Source organism: Procambarus clarkii, chromosome 11, assembly GCF_040958095.1.
Source record: "Procambarus clarkii isolate CNS0578487 chromosome 11, FALCON_Pclarkii_2.0, whole genome shotgun sequence".
In the NCBI taxonomy this organism is placed as follows: Eukaryota; Metazoa; Arthropoda; class Malacostraca; order Decapoda; family Cambaridae; genus Procambarus; species Procambarus clarkii.
Genome location: NC_091160.1, coordinates 18,999,206 through 19,016,903, shown reverse-complemented (window position 1 = coordinate 19,016,903; position 17,698 = coordinate 18,999,206). Strand labels below are relative to the sequence as shown.

General features: G+C 50.4%; 1 protein-coding gene across 1 annotated transcript; it reads right to left on the bottom strand.

Moving 5' to 3' along the window:
- Positions 1-210: 210 nt before the first annotated feature.
- Positions 211-16,237, bottom strand: LOC123758388 (uncharacterized). Its single transcript, XM_045742738.2, has 3 exons — positions 16,110-16,237; positions 14,230-14,412; positions 211-795 (listed from the first exon to the last, which is right to left on the bottom strand). Exons 2-3 carry the CDS (start codon positions 14,405-14,407, stop codon positions 605-607), a joined length of 369 nt encoding a protein of 122 aa, XP_045598694.1. The 5' UTR covers positions 14,408-14,412; positions 16,110-16,237; the 3' UTR covers positions 211-604.
- Positions 16,238-17,698: the final 1,461 nt, after the last annotated feature.

The following is a 17,698-nucleotide window of genomic DNA, read 5'->3' as shown; positions in this document are numbered from 1 at the left end:
TATTACCACAGTGCCACAAGGGCTGGTATTACCGCAGTGCCACAAGGGCTGGTATTACCACAGTGCCACAAGGGCTGGTATTACCACAGTGCCTCAAGGGCTGGTATTACCACAGTGCCAACCAATACTTAACAACACAGCTGCTTGTATGTTCAGTTTGAAGCATTGATAGAGAGTTCTCAACGTTGCTTGGGACAAGAGTATCAACAATTAGCATTAAAGTGTTTATTATAAAAGGTAAACTAGTTACATATATAATAGAGAGGAGCAACAATATTATTTAAACAGTTTGAACAGGTCATAAATCACGTGTGCATGAGTGCTGGCACTTGTAACACATTGTGTGGCAGGCGTTTATAGAACCTTTGTGTCATTACCTAACTTTGAATATAGCCTTATTTATTGTGAAGATTATTATGCACTCTGATCTCTCCATAAAGCAGTTATTTATGGAGCCAATAGCAGAGGAACACATATCTTGTAGCTGGGGTAATTTGTGTATAGGTTTTAAGATAAACCTCAACCGATGTTGTTAATGCCAATAACTGGTTCATTACAGCAGCAGAGTAATGATACTCGTGCCCCGGGACTGGAGCTGTGATGGTTAGGCGTCCTCTGAGTTACGGCAGATGAGCTGGTTGTTGTCAGGGAGGTAACAGCACTTCTCAAACACCTGGCAGTCAGAGTCATCCTTGCAGTTGAGGTGATTAGGATAGTTGAATTGGGTCCTGTCACAGAGCACATTCCTCTCGTACGGCTGCAGGTGAACTTTAGGGCATGTGCCGGGGTTGAGACCTGAGGGAACACTCTTCACTTAGTAAAATGTTAAAAGAATAAAATGAATGACAAACACACCTTAACATGAAAGACAACTGTGTTGTAACACTAAACTATGTCTGCTGAAGATCAATATATATGGTGGCACTGTAACAGCCAAATGTGTCAACTTCAAGCACCACCTCCATGCCTGGAATCACCACTGCAGCATGAGCTAGGCCTGGTGAGGCCCAACAAAACCAAGCCTCAGGTCACAGGTGAACCAGCGAATGGAAGGGTCCGTACCCGGGCTGTCACCCAGTTCACGCCCCAGCCTGGGGCATGAGCGGGGTAACCCCCAGTCACCACTGCCCCAACCCTGAGGTCTACCCACTTCTCCCCCCCCCCTCCGGGAAACCCACTCACTCATATCCCACTCTCTCTATCTCCCCCCCCCGCCCCATCTTCCTGTGAACCAGACGTCTCCACCGCCTCCCACCTGCCTCCCCCCTCCATGCACACCAGCCACCCACTCTTCCCCACCAACCAGCCGCCCTCTGACACCCAGGAGGACGCCACTCTGACACCCAGGGGGACGCCACTCTGACACCCAGGAGGACGCCACTCTGACACCCAGGAGGACGCCACTCTGACACCCAGGAGGACGCCACTCTGACACCCAGGAGGACGCCACTCTGACACCCAGGAGGACGCCACTCTGACACCAGGAGGACGCCACTCTGACACCCAGGAGGACGCCACTCTGACACCCAGGAGGACGCCACCCTGACACCCAGGAGGACGCCACTCTGACACCCAGGAGGACGCCACTCTGACACCCAGGAGGACGCCACCCTGACACCCAGGAGGACGCCACCCTGACACCCAGGAGGACGCCACCCTGACACCCAGGAGGACGCCACTCTGACACCCAGGAGGACGCCACTCTGACACCCAGGAGGACGCCACTCTGACACCCAGGAGGACGCCACCCTGACACCCAGGAGGACGCCACCCTGACACCCAGGAGGACGCCACTCTGACACCCAGGAGGACGCCACCCTGACACCCAGGAGGACGCCACTCTGACACCCAAGAGGACGCCACCCTGACACCCAGGAGGACGCCACCCTGACACCCAGGAGGACGCCACCCTGACACCCAGGAGGACGCCACTCTGACACCCAGGAGGACACCACTCTGACACCCAGGGGGACGCCACTCTGACACCCAGGAGGACGCCACTCTGACCCCCAGGAGGACGCCACTCTGACACCCAGGAGGACGCCACTCTGACACCCAGGAGGACGCCACTCTGACACCCAGGGGGACGCCACTCTGACACCCAGGGGGACGCCACTCTGACACCCAGGAGGACGCCACTCTGACACCCAGGAGGACGCCACCCTGACACCAGGAGGACGCCACTCTGACACCCAGGAGGACGCCACTCTGACACCCAGGAGGACGCCACCCTGACACCCAGGAGGACGCCACCCTGACACCCAGGAGGACGCCACTCTGACACCCAGGAGGACGCCACCCTGACACCCAGGAGGATGCCACCCTGACACCCAGGAGGACGCCACCCTGACACCCAGGAGGACGCCACTCTGACACCCAGGAGGACGCCACTCTGACACCCAGGAGGACGCCACTCTGACACCCAGGAGGACGCCACCCTGACACCCAGGAGGACGCCACCCTGACACCCAGGAGGACGCCACTCTGACACCCAGGAGGACGCCACCCTGACACCCAGGAGGACGCCACTCTGACACCCAAGAGGACGCCACCCTGACACCCAGGAGGACGCCACCCTGACACCCAGGAGGACGCCACCCTGACACCCAGGAGGACGCCACGCTGACACCCAGGAGGACACCACTCTGACACCCAGGGGGACGCCACTCTGACACCCAGGAGGACGCCACTCTGACCCCCAGGAGGACGCCACTCTGACACCCAGGAGGACGCCACCCTGACACCCAGGAGGACGCCACTCTGACACCCAGGGGGACGCCACTCTGACACCCAGGGGGACGCCACTCTGACACCCAGGAGGACGCCACTCTGACACCCAGGAGGACGCCACTCTGACACCAGGAGGACGCCACTCTGACACCCAGGAGGACGCCACTCTGACACCCAGGAGGACGCCACCCTGACACCCAGGAGGACGCCACCCTGACACCCAGGAGGACGCCACTCTGACACCCAGGAGGACGCCACCCTGACACCCAGGAGGACGCCACCCTGACACCCAGGAGGACGCCACTCTGACACCCAGGAGGACGCCACTCTGACACCCAGGAGGACGCCACCCTGACACCCAGGAGGACGCCACCCTGACACCCAGGAGGACGCCACCCTGACACCCAGGAGGACGCCACCCTGACACCCAGGAGGACGCCACTCTGACACCCAGGAGGACGCCACCCTGACACCCAGGAGGACGCCACTCTGACACCCAAGAGGACGCCACCCTGACACCCAGGAGGACGCCACCCTGACACCCAGGAGGACGCCACCCTGACACCCAGGAGGACGCCACTCTGACACCCAGGAGGACACCACTCTGACACCCAGGGGGACGCCACTCTGACACCCAGGAGGACGCCACTCTGACACCCAGGAGGACGCCACTCTGACACCCAGGAGGACGCCACTCTGACACCCAGGGGGACGCCACTCTGACACCCAGGGGGACGCCACTCTGACACCCAGGAGGACGCCACTCTGACACCCAGGAGGACGCCACTCTGACACCCAGGAGGACGCCACCCTGACACCCAGGGGGACGCCACTCTGACACCCAGGGGGACGCCACTCTGACACCCAGGAGGACGCCACCCTGACACCCAGGAGGACGCCACTCTGACACCCAGGAGGACGCCACTCTGACACCCAGGAGGACGCCACTCTGACACCCAGGAGGACGCCACTCTGACACAACCACTCGTCCAACGAATAATACGCCAGCAATTGGAATTTAAGAACGCCCTCAGCCAGATCATGATTTGTCAGGAACAAATTCTTGATCTGCTGCTGCTGTAGTGATCATCAGGTCCTGCAAGCCAGAGCCTGGCGCCAGGTGGTGCAACGTCTGCTGTCAAGGTGAATGCCAGCAGACACACTGATACCATGACAGCAGTACATGCCAGCAGACACACTGATACCATGACAGCAGTACATGCCAGCAGACACACTGATACCATGACAGCAGTACATGCCAGCAGACACACTGATACCATGACAGCAGTACATGCCAGCAGACACACTGATACCATGACAGCAGTACACGCCAGCAGACACACTGATACCATGACAGCAGTACACGCCAGCAGACACACTGATACCATGACAGCAGTACACGCCAGCAGACACACTGATACCATGACAGCAGTACACGCCAGCAGACACACTGATACCATGACAGCAGTACACGCCAGCAGACACACTGATACCATGACAGCAGTACACGCCAGCAGACACACTGATACCATGACAGCAGTACACGCCAGCAGACACACTGATACCATGACATCAGTACACGCCAGCAGACACACTGATACCATGACATCAGTACATGCCAGCAGACACACTGATACCATGACATCAGTACATGCCAGCAGACACAATGGTACCATGACAGCAGTACATGCCAGCAGACACACTGATACCATGACAGCAGTACATGCCAGCAGACACACTGATACCATGACAGCAGTACATGCCAGCAGACACACTGATACCATGACATCAGTACATGCCAGCAGACACACTGATACCATGACATCAGTACATGCCAGCAGACACACTGATACCATGACAGCAGTACATGCCAGCAGACACACTGATACCATGACATCAGTACATGCCAGCAGACACACTGATACCATGACATCAGTACATGCCAGCAGACACACTGATACCATGACATCAGTACATGCCAGCAGACACACTGATACCATGACATCAGTACATGCCAGCAGACACACTGATACCATGACATCAGTACATGCCAGCAGACACACTGATACCATGACAGCAGTACATGCCAGCAGACACACTGATACCATGACATCAGTACATGCCAGCAGACACACTGATACCATGACATCAGTACATGCCAGCAGACACACTGATACCATGACATCAGTACATGCCAGCAGACACACTGATACCATGGCATCAGTACATGCCAGCAGACACACTGATACCATGACATCAGTACATGCCAGCAGACACACTGATACCATGACAGCAGTACATGCCAGCAGACACACTGATACCATGACATGAGTGCACACAGTAACACCAGTGCACACAGTAACACCAGTGCACACAGCAACACCAGTACACACAGCAACACCAGTGCACACAGCAACACCAGTGCACACAACAACACCAGTGCACACAGCAACACCAGTGCACACAGTAACACCAGTGCACACAGTAACACCAGTGCACACAGCAACACCAGTGCACACAGCAACACCAGTACACACAATAACACCAGTGCACACAGCAACACCAGTACACACAGCAACACCAGTACACACAGTAACACCAGTGCACACAGCAACACCAGTGCACACAGCAACACCAGTACACACAGTAACACCAGTGCACACAGCAACACCAGTGCACACAGCAACACCAGTACACACAGCAACACCAGTGCACACAGCAACACCAGTACACACAGCAACACCAGTGCACACAGCAACACCAGTACACACAGCAACACCAGTGCACACAGCAACACCAGTGCACACAGTAACACCAGTGCACACAGCAACACCAGTGCACACAGCAACACCAGTGCACACAGTAACACCAGTGCACACAGCAACACCAGTGCACACAGTAACACCAGTGCACACAGCAACACCAGTGCACACAGTAACAGCAGTGCACACAGCAACACCAGTGCACACAGCAACACCAGTGCACACAGCAACACCAGTGCACACAGCAACACCAGTACACACAGCAACACCAGTGCACACAGCAACACCAGTGCACACAGCAACACCAGTGCACACAGCAACACCAGTACACACAGCAACACCAGTGCACACAGCAACACCAGTGCACACAGCAACACCAGTGCACACAGCAACACCAGTGCACACAGCAACACCAGTGCACACAGCAACACCAGTGCACACAGCAACACCAGTACACACAGCAACACCAGTGCACACAGCAACACCAGTGCACACAGCAACACCAGTACACACAGCAACACCAGTGCACACAGCAACACCAGTGCACACAGCAACACCAGTACACACAGCAACACCAGTACACACAGCAACACCAGTGCACACAGCAACACCAGTACACACAGCAACACCAGTACACACAGCAACACCAGTGCACACAGCAACACCAGTGCACACAGCAACACCAGTGCACACAGCAACACCAGTGCACACAGCAACACCAGTGCACACAGCAACACCAGTGCACACAGCAACACCAGTGCACACAGCAACACCAGTACACTCAGCAACACCAGTGCACACAGCAACACCAGTACACACAGCAACACCAGTGCACACAGCAACACCAGTGCACACAGCAACACCAGTGCACACAGCAACACCAGTGCACACAGTAACACCAGTGCACACAGTAACACCAGTGCACACAGCAACACCAGTGCACACAGCAACACCAGTACACACAGCAACACCAGTGCACACAGCAACACCAGTAGCACACAGCAACACCAGTGCACACAGTAACACCAGTGCACACAGCAACACCAGTGCACACAGCAACACCAGTGCACACAGCAACACCAGTGCACACAGCAACACCAGTACACACAGCAACACCAGTGCACACAGCAACACCAGTACACACAGCAACACCAGTGCACACAGCAACACCAGTACACACAGCAACACCAGTGCACACAGCAACACCAGTACACACAGCAACACCAGTGCACACAGCAACACCAGTGCACACAGCAACACCAGTGCACACAGCAACACCAGTACACACAGCAACACCAGTGCACACAGCAACACCAGTGCACACAGCAACACCAGTGCACACAGTAACACCAGTACACACAGCAACACCAGTGCACACAGCAACACCAGTGCACACAGCAACACCAGTACACACAGCAACACCAGTGCACACAGCAACACCAGTGCACACAGCAACACCAGTGCACACAGCAACACCAGTGCACACAGGAACACCAGTGCACACAGCAACACCAGTGCACACAGCAACACCAGTACACACAGCAACACCAGTGCACACAGCAACACCAGTGCACACAGTAACACCAGTGCACACAGCAACACCAGTGCACACAGTAACACCAGTGCACACAGCAACACCAGTGCACACAGTAACACCAGTGCACACAGCAACACCAGTGCACACAGCAACACCAGTGCACACAGTAACACCAGTGCACACAGCAGCACCAGTGCACACAGTAACACCAGTGCACACAGCAACACCAGTGTACACAGCAACACCAGTGCACACAGTAACACCAGTGCACACAGCATCACCAGTGCACACAGCAACACCAGTGCACACAGCAACACCAGTGCACACAGCATCACCAGTGCACGCAGCAACACCAGTGCACACAGCAACACCAGTGCACACAGCATCACCAGTGCACACAGCAACACCAGTACACACAGCAACACCAGTGCACACAGCAACACCAGTACACACAGCAACACCAGTGCACACAGCATCACCAGTGCACACAGCAACACCAGTGCACACAGCAACACCAGTGCACACAGCATCACCAGTGCACACAGCAACACCAGTGCACACAGCAACACCAGTGCACACAGCAACACCAGTGCACACAGCAACACCAGTGCACACAGCAACACCAGTGCACACAGCAACACCAGTGCACACAGCAACACCAGTGCACACAGTAACACCAGTGCACACAGCAACACCAGTGCACACAGCAACACCAGTGCACACAGTAACAGCAGTGCACACAGTAACACCAGTGCACACAGCAACACCAGTGCATACAGTAACACCAGTGCACACAGCAACACCAGTACACACAGCAACACCAGTACACACAGCAACACCAGTGCATACAGCAACACCAGTGCACACAGCAACACCAGTGCACACAGCAACACCAGTGCACACAGCAACACCAGTGCACACAGCAACACCAGTGCACACAGCAACACCAGTGCACACAGCAACACCAGTGCACACAGTAACACCAGTGCACACAGCAACACCAGTGCACACAGCAACACCAGTGCACACAGTAACAGCAGTGCACACAGTAACACCAGTGCACACAGCAACACCAGTGCATACAGTAACACCAGTGCACACAGCAACACCAGTACACACAGCAACACCAGTACACACAGCAACACCAGTGCATACAGCAACACCAGTGCACACAGCAACACCAGTGCACACAGCAACACCAGTGCACACAGCAACACCAGTGCACACAGCAACACCAGTGCACACAGCAACACCAGTACACACAGCAACACCAGTGCATACAGTAACACCAGTGCACACAGCAACACCAGTACACACAGCAACACCAGTACACACAGCAACACCAGTGCATACAGCAACACCAGTGCACACAGCAACACCAGTGCACACAGCAACACCAGTGCACACAGCAACACCAGTGCACACAGCAACACCAGTGCACACAGTAACACCAGTGCACACAGCAACACCAGTGCACACAGCAACACCAGTGCACACAGTAACACCAGTGCACACAGCAACACCAGTGCACACAGCAACACCAGTGCACACAGTAACACCAGTGCACACAGCAACACCAGTGCACACTACCGCCAGTCACCACAGAATAACACAAGTGAACATAACAACGCACATAGCGCATCTGGTGACAACCTCAAAATGGATAATCACAGTGAAGAACATCTCACTATACTACAATGGAACTGTAATGGAGTTCGCAATAGAATGAATGACGTCATGCAGTACGTTCGTGGACACCAAATTGACGTCATCGTGCTACAGGAGACACTGGTGGGTGATGACTTCAACCCGGAGCCGGTCGGCCGAGCGCACAGCACGCTGAACTTGTGATCCTGTGGTCCTGGGTTCGATCCCAGGCGCCGGCGAGAGACATTGGGCAGAGTTTCTTTTACCCTATGCCCTTGTTACCTAGCAGTAAAATAGGTACCTGGGTGTTAGTCAGCTGTCACGGGCTGCTTCCTGGGGGTGGAGGCCTGGTCGAAGACCGGGCCGCGGGGACACTAAAAAAAAAAAGCCCCGAAATCATCTCAAGATAACCCGAGATTCAGCGGTTATCACAAGTTCTCCCTGTCCTCTGTGGAAAGAAAACGGGGCCTCATTACTTTTGTAAGTAACACCATTCCTGCACAGGTTATTGATGACCTCCACATGCCTTCCTTCTGGAGCTTCCTTCAGGAGCCGTCAGGAACCTGTGTGAGGAATCATTCAGAACCTTGTACACACCATATTTAATTCCAATCCTGGAGTATGCGGCCCCAGCATGGAGCCCGTACCTTGTCAAGCACAAGACGAATCTGGAAAAAGTTCAGAGGTATGCCACTAGGCTAGTCCCAGAACTAAGAGGCATGAGTTATGAGGAAAGGCTGCGTGAACTGCACCTCACGTCGTTGTTAGACAGAAGAGCTCGGGGAGACATGATCACCACATACAAAATTCTCAGAGGAATTGACAGGGTAGACAAGGATGGATTATTTAACACGGGTGGTATACGCACAAGGGGACACAGGTGGAAGCTGAGTACCCAAATGAGCCTCAGAGACATTAGGAAGAACTTTTTCAGTGTCCGAGTAGTTAGTCAATTGAATGCACTAGGAAGTGATGTAGTGGAGGCTGACTCCATACACAGTTTCAAATGTAGGTATTATAGAGCCAAGTAGGCTCAGGAATCTGTACATCAATTGATTGACAGTTGAGAGGCGGGACCAAAGAGCCAGAGCTCAACCCCCGCAAGCACAACTAGGTGAGAACTAGGTGCGTACATGGGGGGATGAGTATGAATCACTGGGGGCATCCCTACACTTAAACAATAATGCCCTACATATAATCAACCTATATGTGCCGCAGAGTAAACTTGACCTTGACACACTACCTGAATTTGTTAATGAAGAACCTACCCTGCTGGTCGGTGACCTAATGCCAGGCACCCACACTTTGGTGCCAACTGTCATCAGCCCAATGTCAATGGACGGAAACTGTCACTCTATGTCAGGGAACTGAAAACCTCAGGGTCCTGGGTGATGAACAGCCAACTCACCTCAGAGGAGGAAGATTGGACTATGCTCTTCTGCTGAATGCACAGGACACAGATGCCAGTACACACATTGTACACAGTCTATGTAGTGACCACTGGGCATTATTACCACCGTCGATATGAACATCATAAAGAAAGAGACAAATACAAGAAAAAGGTTATCACTCGGACCAGATATGAGGCCACAAGATGTGTGGCCTCATATCTCATATCCACACATCTTGTGTGGCTACAAGATGTGTGGCCTTTATAAACAAGATGTGTGAATAGTTCACGGAATACCAAATCCCAGATAAATTTAAATGATAAATTTGTTGATTACCTTAAAAACCAAACTGAGAGCTGTCTCAGAGCTCCGCGCCGTAGGACTGGGCGAAATAACCTTCAGAAGAAGGAAATAAAATTGTATGAGAACGATTACATAAAGATGTAATCGTCCAAGAGCTGTTTAAAATTGTGTGTCAAGTAGCCAGAGAAGAGAAGATTAAAGAGCGGGGAAAGACAATGGCTTGACTTCACAAGCTCCATCGTAAGAAAAACATCTGCAAGACAAGTGTGGACAAAAATTCAGGTAGGTAAGAGGAGCAGAACCCGGCCTGCGGCTCATAAAAGACCCCCAGGGTAAGGCTGAAGAACTAATTCACAAGTGGAGTGATGCATCCTCCTCCTCCTCCTCCTCCTCCCTCCCTGCAGAAATAAGCAGGGGAACAGCTCTTGCGACCTAACGACAGATGAATTATGATAAGAGTACAGTATAGTGATGACAAGTATGGGCAACCAATCACAGCCCAGGAAGTAAGGGGCGCTATGAAAAAGGGTAAAAGTACTGCAACTGTTGAAGATGGCGTCACCTACGACGCACTCAACGCACTGTGTGAAGTGTCTGGGAATCCACTACTCCACCTGCAATGACCCTGGCAATTACAGACCTATCAGTCTCGTGTCATGCTCGTGCAAGATACTTGAAAGGAACATTCCAAACCGACCGTTGCACAAAATAGGCAGGCTAGGGGAGGGTGGTCAGTGGATTTGTTAAAGGACAGAGCACAGCAAATTGTATAGTTAATTACTTGGCTAATGACATAGCTAAGTACTCTGTATTTGTTGACATCAAAGGAGCCTTACACAAAGCGCAAGAGATTGCGATCTTGGACAAGCTTGCATGCATGGGTGTCTCATGAAGACACCCATGACTCATGACTCATGAGAAGACGAAAGAAAGACTCATGAAATGGATTGAAGGTCTGCTTCAAGACTCATGAAGCCAAGGTCTGCTTCAACGGAGCAGTCTCAAGAACAAGGAGTATGGAACTCAGGATCCTCCCAATGAAGGGTTTTAAGCACCACACTATTCAATGCACTTATCAACGCCATTGTGAATATTGATTTTCTGGAAAGAACGCAACAAGTGGGATATGCAGATGATGTTCTAATACAAACAGTCCATTGAACTCCTTGGAAGGGAATGTATTGAGCTCGGTTTCACTCTCTCCACAAACAAGAGAAAAGCATACTCTTATCACAAGAGAGGAGAAAATGAAGAACTACAAATTAATGGTGTAACACTTGAATGGGTTGACCACTACAGGTACCTTGGTGTTACCATCGGCTCTAACAAGGGGAAGAAAGAGGAGCTCAACCAACTCATAGGAACACGCAGAAGTCGACTCAGGGTATTGAAAGCTATGACCTGGAATGGACATGGAGCCTCTATTGCCGTGCTTAAAATGATGCACGAAGTCCATGTGTGCTCCATTATAGACTATGACCAGGTTTGTGCACCTACTCCTACTTCCAAAGAGATATGAAAAAGGCTCGAAACATACAAAATGAAGCCATGACAATCATTCTTGGAGTTTCAAGAACTGCTAAAACGTCTAATCTACGAGAAGAGTTGTCCCTCCCCAGTGTTAAAAGCCGAATTAAGGAACTGAATGTTAAGCTTGCAATTAATTAGCCTGAGATTCCCATTACAATGATATTGCCAAGAAAAAACTGAGTTCTGTGCTACTTACAGGAGGAAACAGGAAAAGCAAAAAATGGCACCGCAGATTAGTCTGGTACCTGGAAGAACTTCACCTGCTTGAGCAAGCCCGTGAGCTCCTGCCTGTAGAGAGGTTACCTCCCTGGAAGGATGACTCTTACAAGATTATTATCAATAAGATGACAACGAAAAGTCCAATAGGTTACAACAAGACATGAGGCACAAGTATCTCGAGGAAATTTATAAAGAAGGCAGAGATGAACTATATCAATCTACACTGACGGGTCATCTAATCCTGTCAATGGCAGGGCTGGTGCAGCATACACTGTAATTAAGGATAATACCTATCAACGCAGAAATGAAGGAAAAGCACGTATTGAGAACTATGCCACTTCAATGCAAGAAGTGCTAACTACCATTGTTGTGGCGTTACGATTCCTTGAACGAAACACTAATGGCGCAGTGATCTACACGGATTCAAAATCAGCAATACAAAGGCTAAGTAAAAATCGGGCATAAAATCTTGCGTTAGTCGTTGAAATTAAGAGAGCTGTGAGGGTATTAACCAACCAGGGAAAAGTCGTCAAGTTGCTGTGGCTCCCCTCCCTTGTTGGAATATGTGGAAATGAGCGAGCAGATGTGCTGGCTGCTGAAGGCGCTGTAGGAGACCATATTGAATACTTCATACCTAAGACTCTTTCACAAATTAGTGATATTGTCAGGCAACATCACCGTGACAAGGTAATTGAGGAAAGGAGGATTGAAGCACAAATCAGTGAAACTGTATGCTGGAACAATGTGGTTGCAGCTGGCAATCCCAATCATTATGGTGGCTGCGGGAGAGAATCAGTAATAGCGAGAATCCACCTTGGATACAAATATCCATAGAGATTCGAAATGGAAACGAAAGTTGAACAGCGGAGTTGCAAAATCTGAGGGGAGAGTGATGGACACTGTCTTGACCACTATCTACGAGAAAGTGAACATCTGAGAGACATTAAAATATGTGTAGAATAATAAACCCCACATTGTTTGAAATAGAAAAATATAATTTGTCAAATATAGATACTGTTATTAAGAGAGTTCCCATTTTGCACCCGCAAGATAACGTAAGATTTTAAGGGTTGACAAATGTTAATCTTCTTGTTTGAGAAGCTGTTCTTGAGACAGTTAAGCAAGTCCCAGCTGCGTCTGGGTACAATTGACAGCATGAACAACCCAGCGGGTTTTCTTCCTAATGGGAAGTGTTGTACATACTGCTATGGCGGTGTGTCCACTCACAGGATGAGTAGCGCTGCCCAATACTGTCACTATGGCGGTGTGTCCACTCACAGGATGAGTGGCGCTGTCCTATACTGTCACTATGGCGGTGTGTCCACCCACAGGATGAGTGGCGCTGCCCAATACTGTCACTATGGCGGTGTGTCCACTCACAGGATGAGTGGCGCTGCCCTATACTATCACTATGGCGGTGTGTCCACTCACAGGATGAGTGGCGCTGTGCAATACTGTCACTATGGCGGTGTGTCCATTCACAGGATGAGTGGCGCTGCCCAAACTGGTCACTATGACGGTGTGTCTACTCACAGGATGAGTGGCGCTGCCCAGTACTGTCACTATGGCGATGTGAATTAAGTGATTGTAATCTATCCACCGCTGCCCTTTGGATGGGGAGCGGTGTGCAGGACAAACATATAAATTGTGACACTAGCTCTCCACACATATCAGTTGCTTAATTTAAAAATTGTACTTGTGGTCGATCTCGAACCCATTGTTGATGTGACGACTTATATTGAATTTTGTAACTAGGTCATCAAGATTGTAACTTGCTTAGCTAAATGAACTGTGGGGTTCAGTCCCTGAGCCCATTATGTGCCTCTGTAACCCTTTCCACTACCGCCCACAAGATGGGTATGGGGTGCATAATAAATGAACTAAACTAACTAACTAACCACTCACAGGATGAGTGGCGCTGCCAGTAAACTCGCCCCTCGGGGCAAAATTAAAAAATTAAAACTTATCCCAAGCACGGACAACTAGATGAGTACAACCTGGTGAGAACATACACACTGAAATATTAGTTAATTGACAGCTTAGAGGCGGGACTAAAGAGCCGAAGCTCATACCCCTCAAGCACAACTAGGTGAGTAGACACATTACTGACCTTTGCTGTCGCAGCAGTAGAAGAAGCCGGGCTTGTCCTCAGCCTCGCAGTTGTTGACACAACCACGAATGTTTATCTTAGGCCTGAGGCAGGAGAGAGGAGGGAAGGGTGGGGAGCGAGCCATGGTCACCGCCACCAGAGCCACCAGCGCCACCATCAACACACACACTCGCCTCATAATGCCTGTAAGAACAATCACCATAACTATCTCTGTGCTGGAGGTACAGCCATGGTCTGTAGCCTGGCCCAGCCACCACAGTCAACGACCCGCAAGAGCCCACGTTCAATTTGATATTAATAATTATATACATTCATATATATATATATACATATATATATATATATATATATATATATATATATATATGTATATATATATATATATATATATATATATATATATATATATATATATATATATACATATGTGAGTATATCACGAAAATAAACACGTGATTAAGAATGTGACAATGTCAGACCACGGAGGAAAATGAAATAGGAAATTTCCTTAAGTACTTTCGTATATTAAATACATCTTCAGAAGGTACCTTCTGAAGATGTATTTAATATACAAAAGTACTTAAGGAAATTTCCTGTTTCATTTTCCTCCGTGGTCTGACATTGTCATATATATACATATATATATATATATATATATATATATATATATATATATATATATATATATATATATATATATATATATATATATATATATATATAAATAGATCTGTATTTTATTTTGTATTCATATATTTTATTTATTCATAACTCCTTTTTTGTAACAAAGTTCAAATAAAGCAAATATATATGTGTACATACAAAATAGATCTGGCACACTGCTACAGCTTTGTTCCGATCGGCTCGGAGACCCTCGGTTCGTGGGGAAAATGTGCATTGAAGTTCCTGAAGGAATTGGGGAACAAATTGATCAGCGCTACAAAAGACCAGAGAACAAAAAGTTTCTTGTTCCAGCGCCTCAGTGTTGCGATTCAGAGGGGAAATGCCTGTTGCGTCTTGGGCACTAGTCCAACTTCAGAGGAATTCGAAGAAGTGTTTGACTTGCAACAATGATCGAACCCGTCTGTGACATTCATCAATGTTTCCCATTGTCGTGTTTTTCAAGAGATCCATAACCTTTAAGCACTTTTTTGTATTATTATTTTTGTATCAACCCATGTATATCTTGTAACCATCAAATACATAATAAAGCATAAAAAATAAAAAAGGAAAAGGGTGGTAGGAGAAAAGCACACAGAAACTGTATTGGAGGGGATCTAAACATTCCCTCTAATGCGTTATGCGTGCAAGAAGGGGAAGAAGGTCCCCCTTCTTCCAGCTAGAGGTGGTACTCCCTTCCATTAAATATATATATATATATATATATATATATATATATATATATATATATATATATATATATATATTTATATATATATATATATATATATATATATATATATATATATATATTTATATATATATATATATATATATATATATATATATTTATATATATATATATATATATATATATATATATATATATATATATATATATATTTATATATATATATGTGTGTGTGTGAAATTTCCTAAGTGAAGTTACAGGATGAGAGCTACGCTCGTGGTGTCCCGTCTTCCCAACACTCTTTGTCATATAACGCGTTGAAACTACTGAAAGTCTTGGCCTCCACCACCTTCTCACCTAACTTGTTCCAACCGTCTACCACACTGTTTGCGTAAGTGATGAGTGTGTGATTCAATTGATAACGCCAAGTGCAACAAAACAAGATTAAAAATATTTACATATAAATATTTTTAATTTTGACTTTAACTTGCTGCCTTATTCAAACACTCGTAAGCAAAGGAATATTCACCGGGAAGTTGAGCTGAGGCTGCGTAGAGTAGAGTAGAGAGCGGGCAAGTGGCCGCTCCCTGGACGGTCCTCAGCTTATATATCCCCGGCCCCTCCCTGGGGTGCTGCCTCAACCTCAGCTTATATACCCCCGGCCCCTCCCTGGGGTGTTGCCTCAACCTCAGCTTATATACCCCCGGCCCCTCCCTTGGGGTGCTGCCTCAACCTCAGCTTATATACCCCCGGCCCCTCCCTGGGGTGTTGCCTCATCCTCAGCTTATATACCCCCGGCCCCTCCCTGGGGTGTTGCCTCAACCTCAGCTTATATACCCCCGGCCCCTCCCTTGGGGTGCTGCCTCAACCTCAGCTTATATACCCCCGGCCCCTCCCTGGGGTGTTGCCTCATCCTCAGCTTATATACCCCCGGCCCCTCCCTTGGGGTGCTGCCTCAACCTCAGCTTATATGCCCCCGGCCCCTCCCTTGGGGCGCTGCCTCAACCTCAGCTTATATGCCCCCGGCCCCTCCCTTGGGGAGCTGCCTCAACCTCAGCTTATATACCCCTGGCCCCTCCCTGGGGTGCTGCCTCAACCTCAGCTTATATACCCCCGGCCCCACCCTGGGGTGCTGCCTCAACCTCAGCTTATATGCCCCCGGCCCCTCCCTTGGGGTGCTGCCTCAACCTCAGCTTATATGCCCCCGGCCCCTCCCTTGGGGAGCTGCCTCAACCTCAGCTTATATACCCCTGGCCCCTCCCTGGGGTGCTGCCTCAACCTCAGCTTATATACCCCGTGGCCACTCCCTGGGGTGTTGCCTCAACCTCAGCTTATATACCCCCGGCCCCACCCTGGGGAGCTGCCTCAACCTCAGCTTATATACCCCCGGCCCCACCCTGGGGTGTTGCCTCAACCTCAGCTTATATACCCCCGGCCCCACCCAGGGGTGCTGCCTCAACCTCAGCTTATATACCCCCGGCCCCACCCTGGGGTGTTGCCTCAACCTCAGCTTATATACCCCCGGCCCCACCCTGGGGTGTTGCCTCAACCTCAGCTTATATACCCCGGCCCCTCCCTGGGGTGTTGCCTCATCCTCAGCTTATATACCCCCGGCCCCTCCCTGGGGTGTTGCCTCAACCTCAGCTTATATACCCCCGGCCCCTCCCTGGGGTGTTGCCTCATACTCAGCTTATATACCCCGGCCCCTCCCTGGGGTGCTGCCTCTACCTCAGCTTATATACCCCCGGCCCCACCCTGGGGTGTTGCCTCATCCTCAGCTTATATACCCCCGGCCCCTCCCTGGGGTGCTGCCTCAACCTCAGCTTATATACCCCCGGCCCCACCCTGGGATGTTGCCTCATCCTCAGCTTATATACCTACCGCCCCTCCCTGGGGTGTTGCCTCATCCTCAGCTTATATACCCCCGGCCCCTCCCTGGGGTGCTGCCTCTACCTCAGCTTATATACCCCCGGCCCCACCCTGGGGTGTTGCCTCAACCTCAGCTTATATACCCCCGGCCCCTCCCTGGGGTGTTGCCTCAACCTCAGCTTATATACCCCCGGCCCCACCCTGGGGTGTTGCCTCAACCTCAGCTTATATACCCCCGGCCCCACCTTG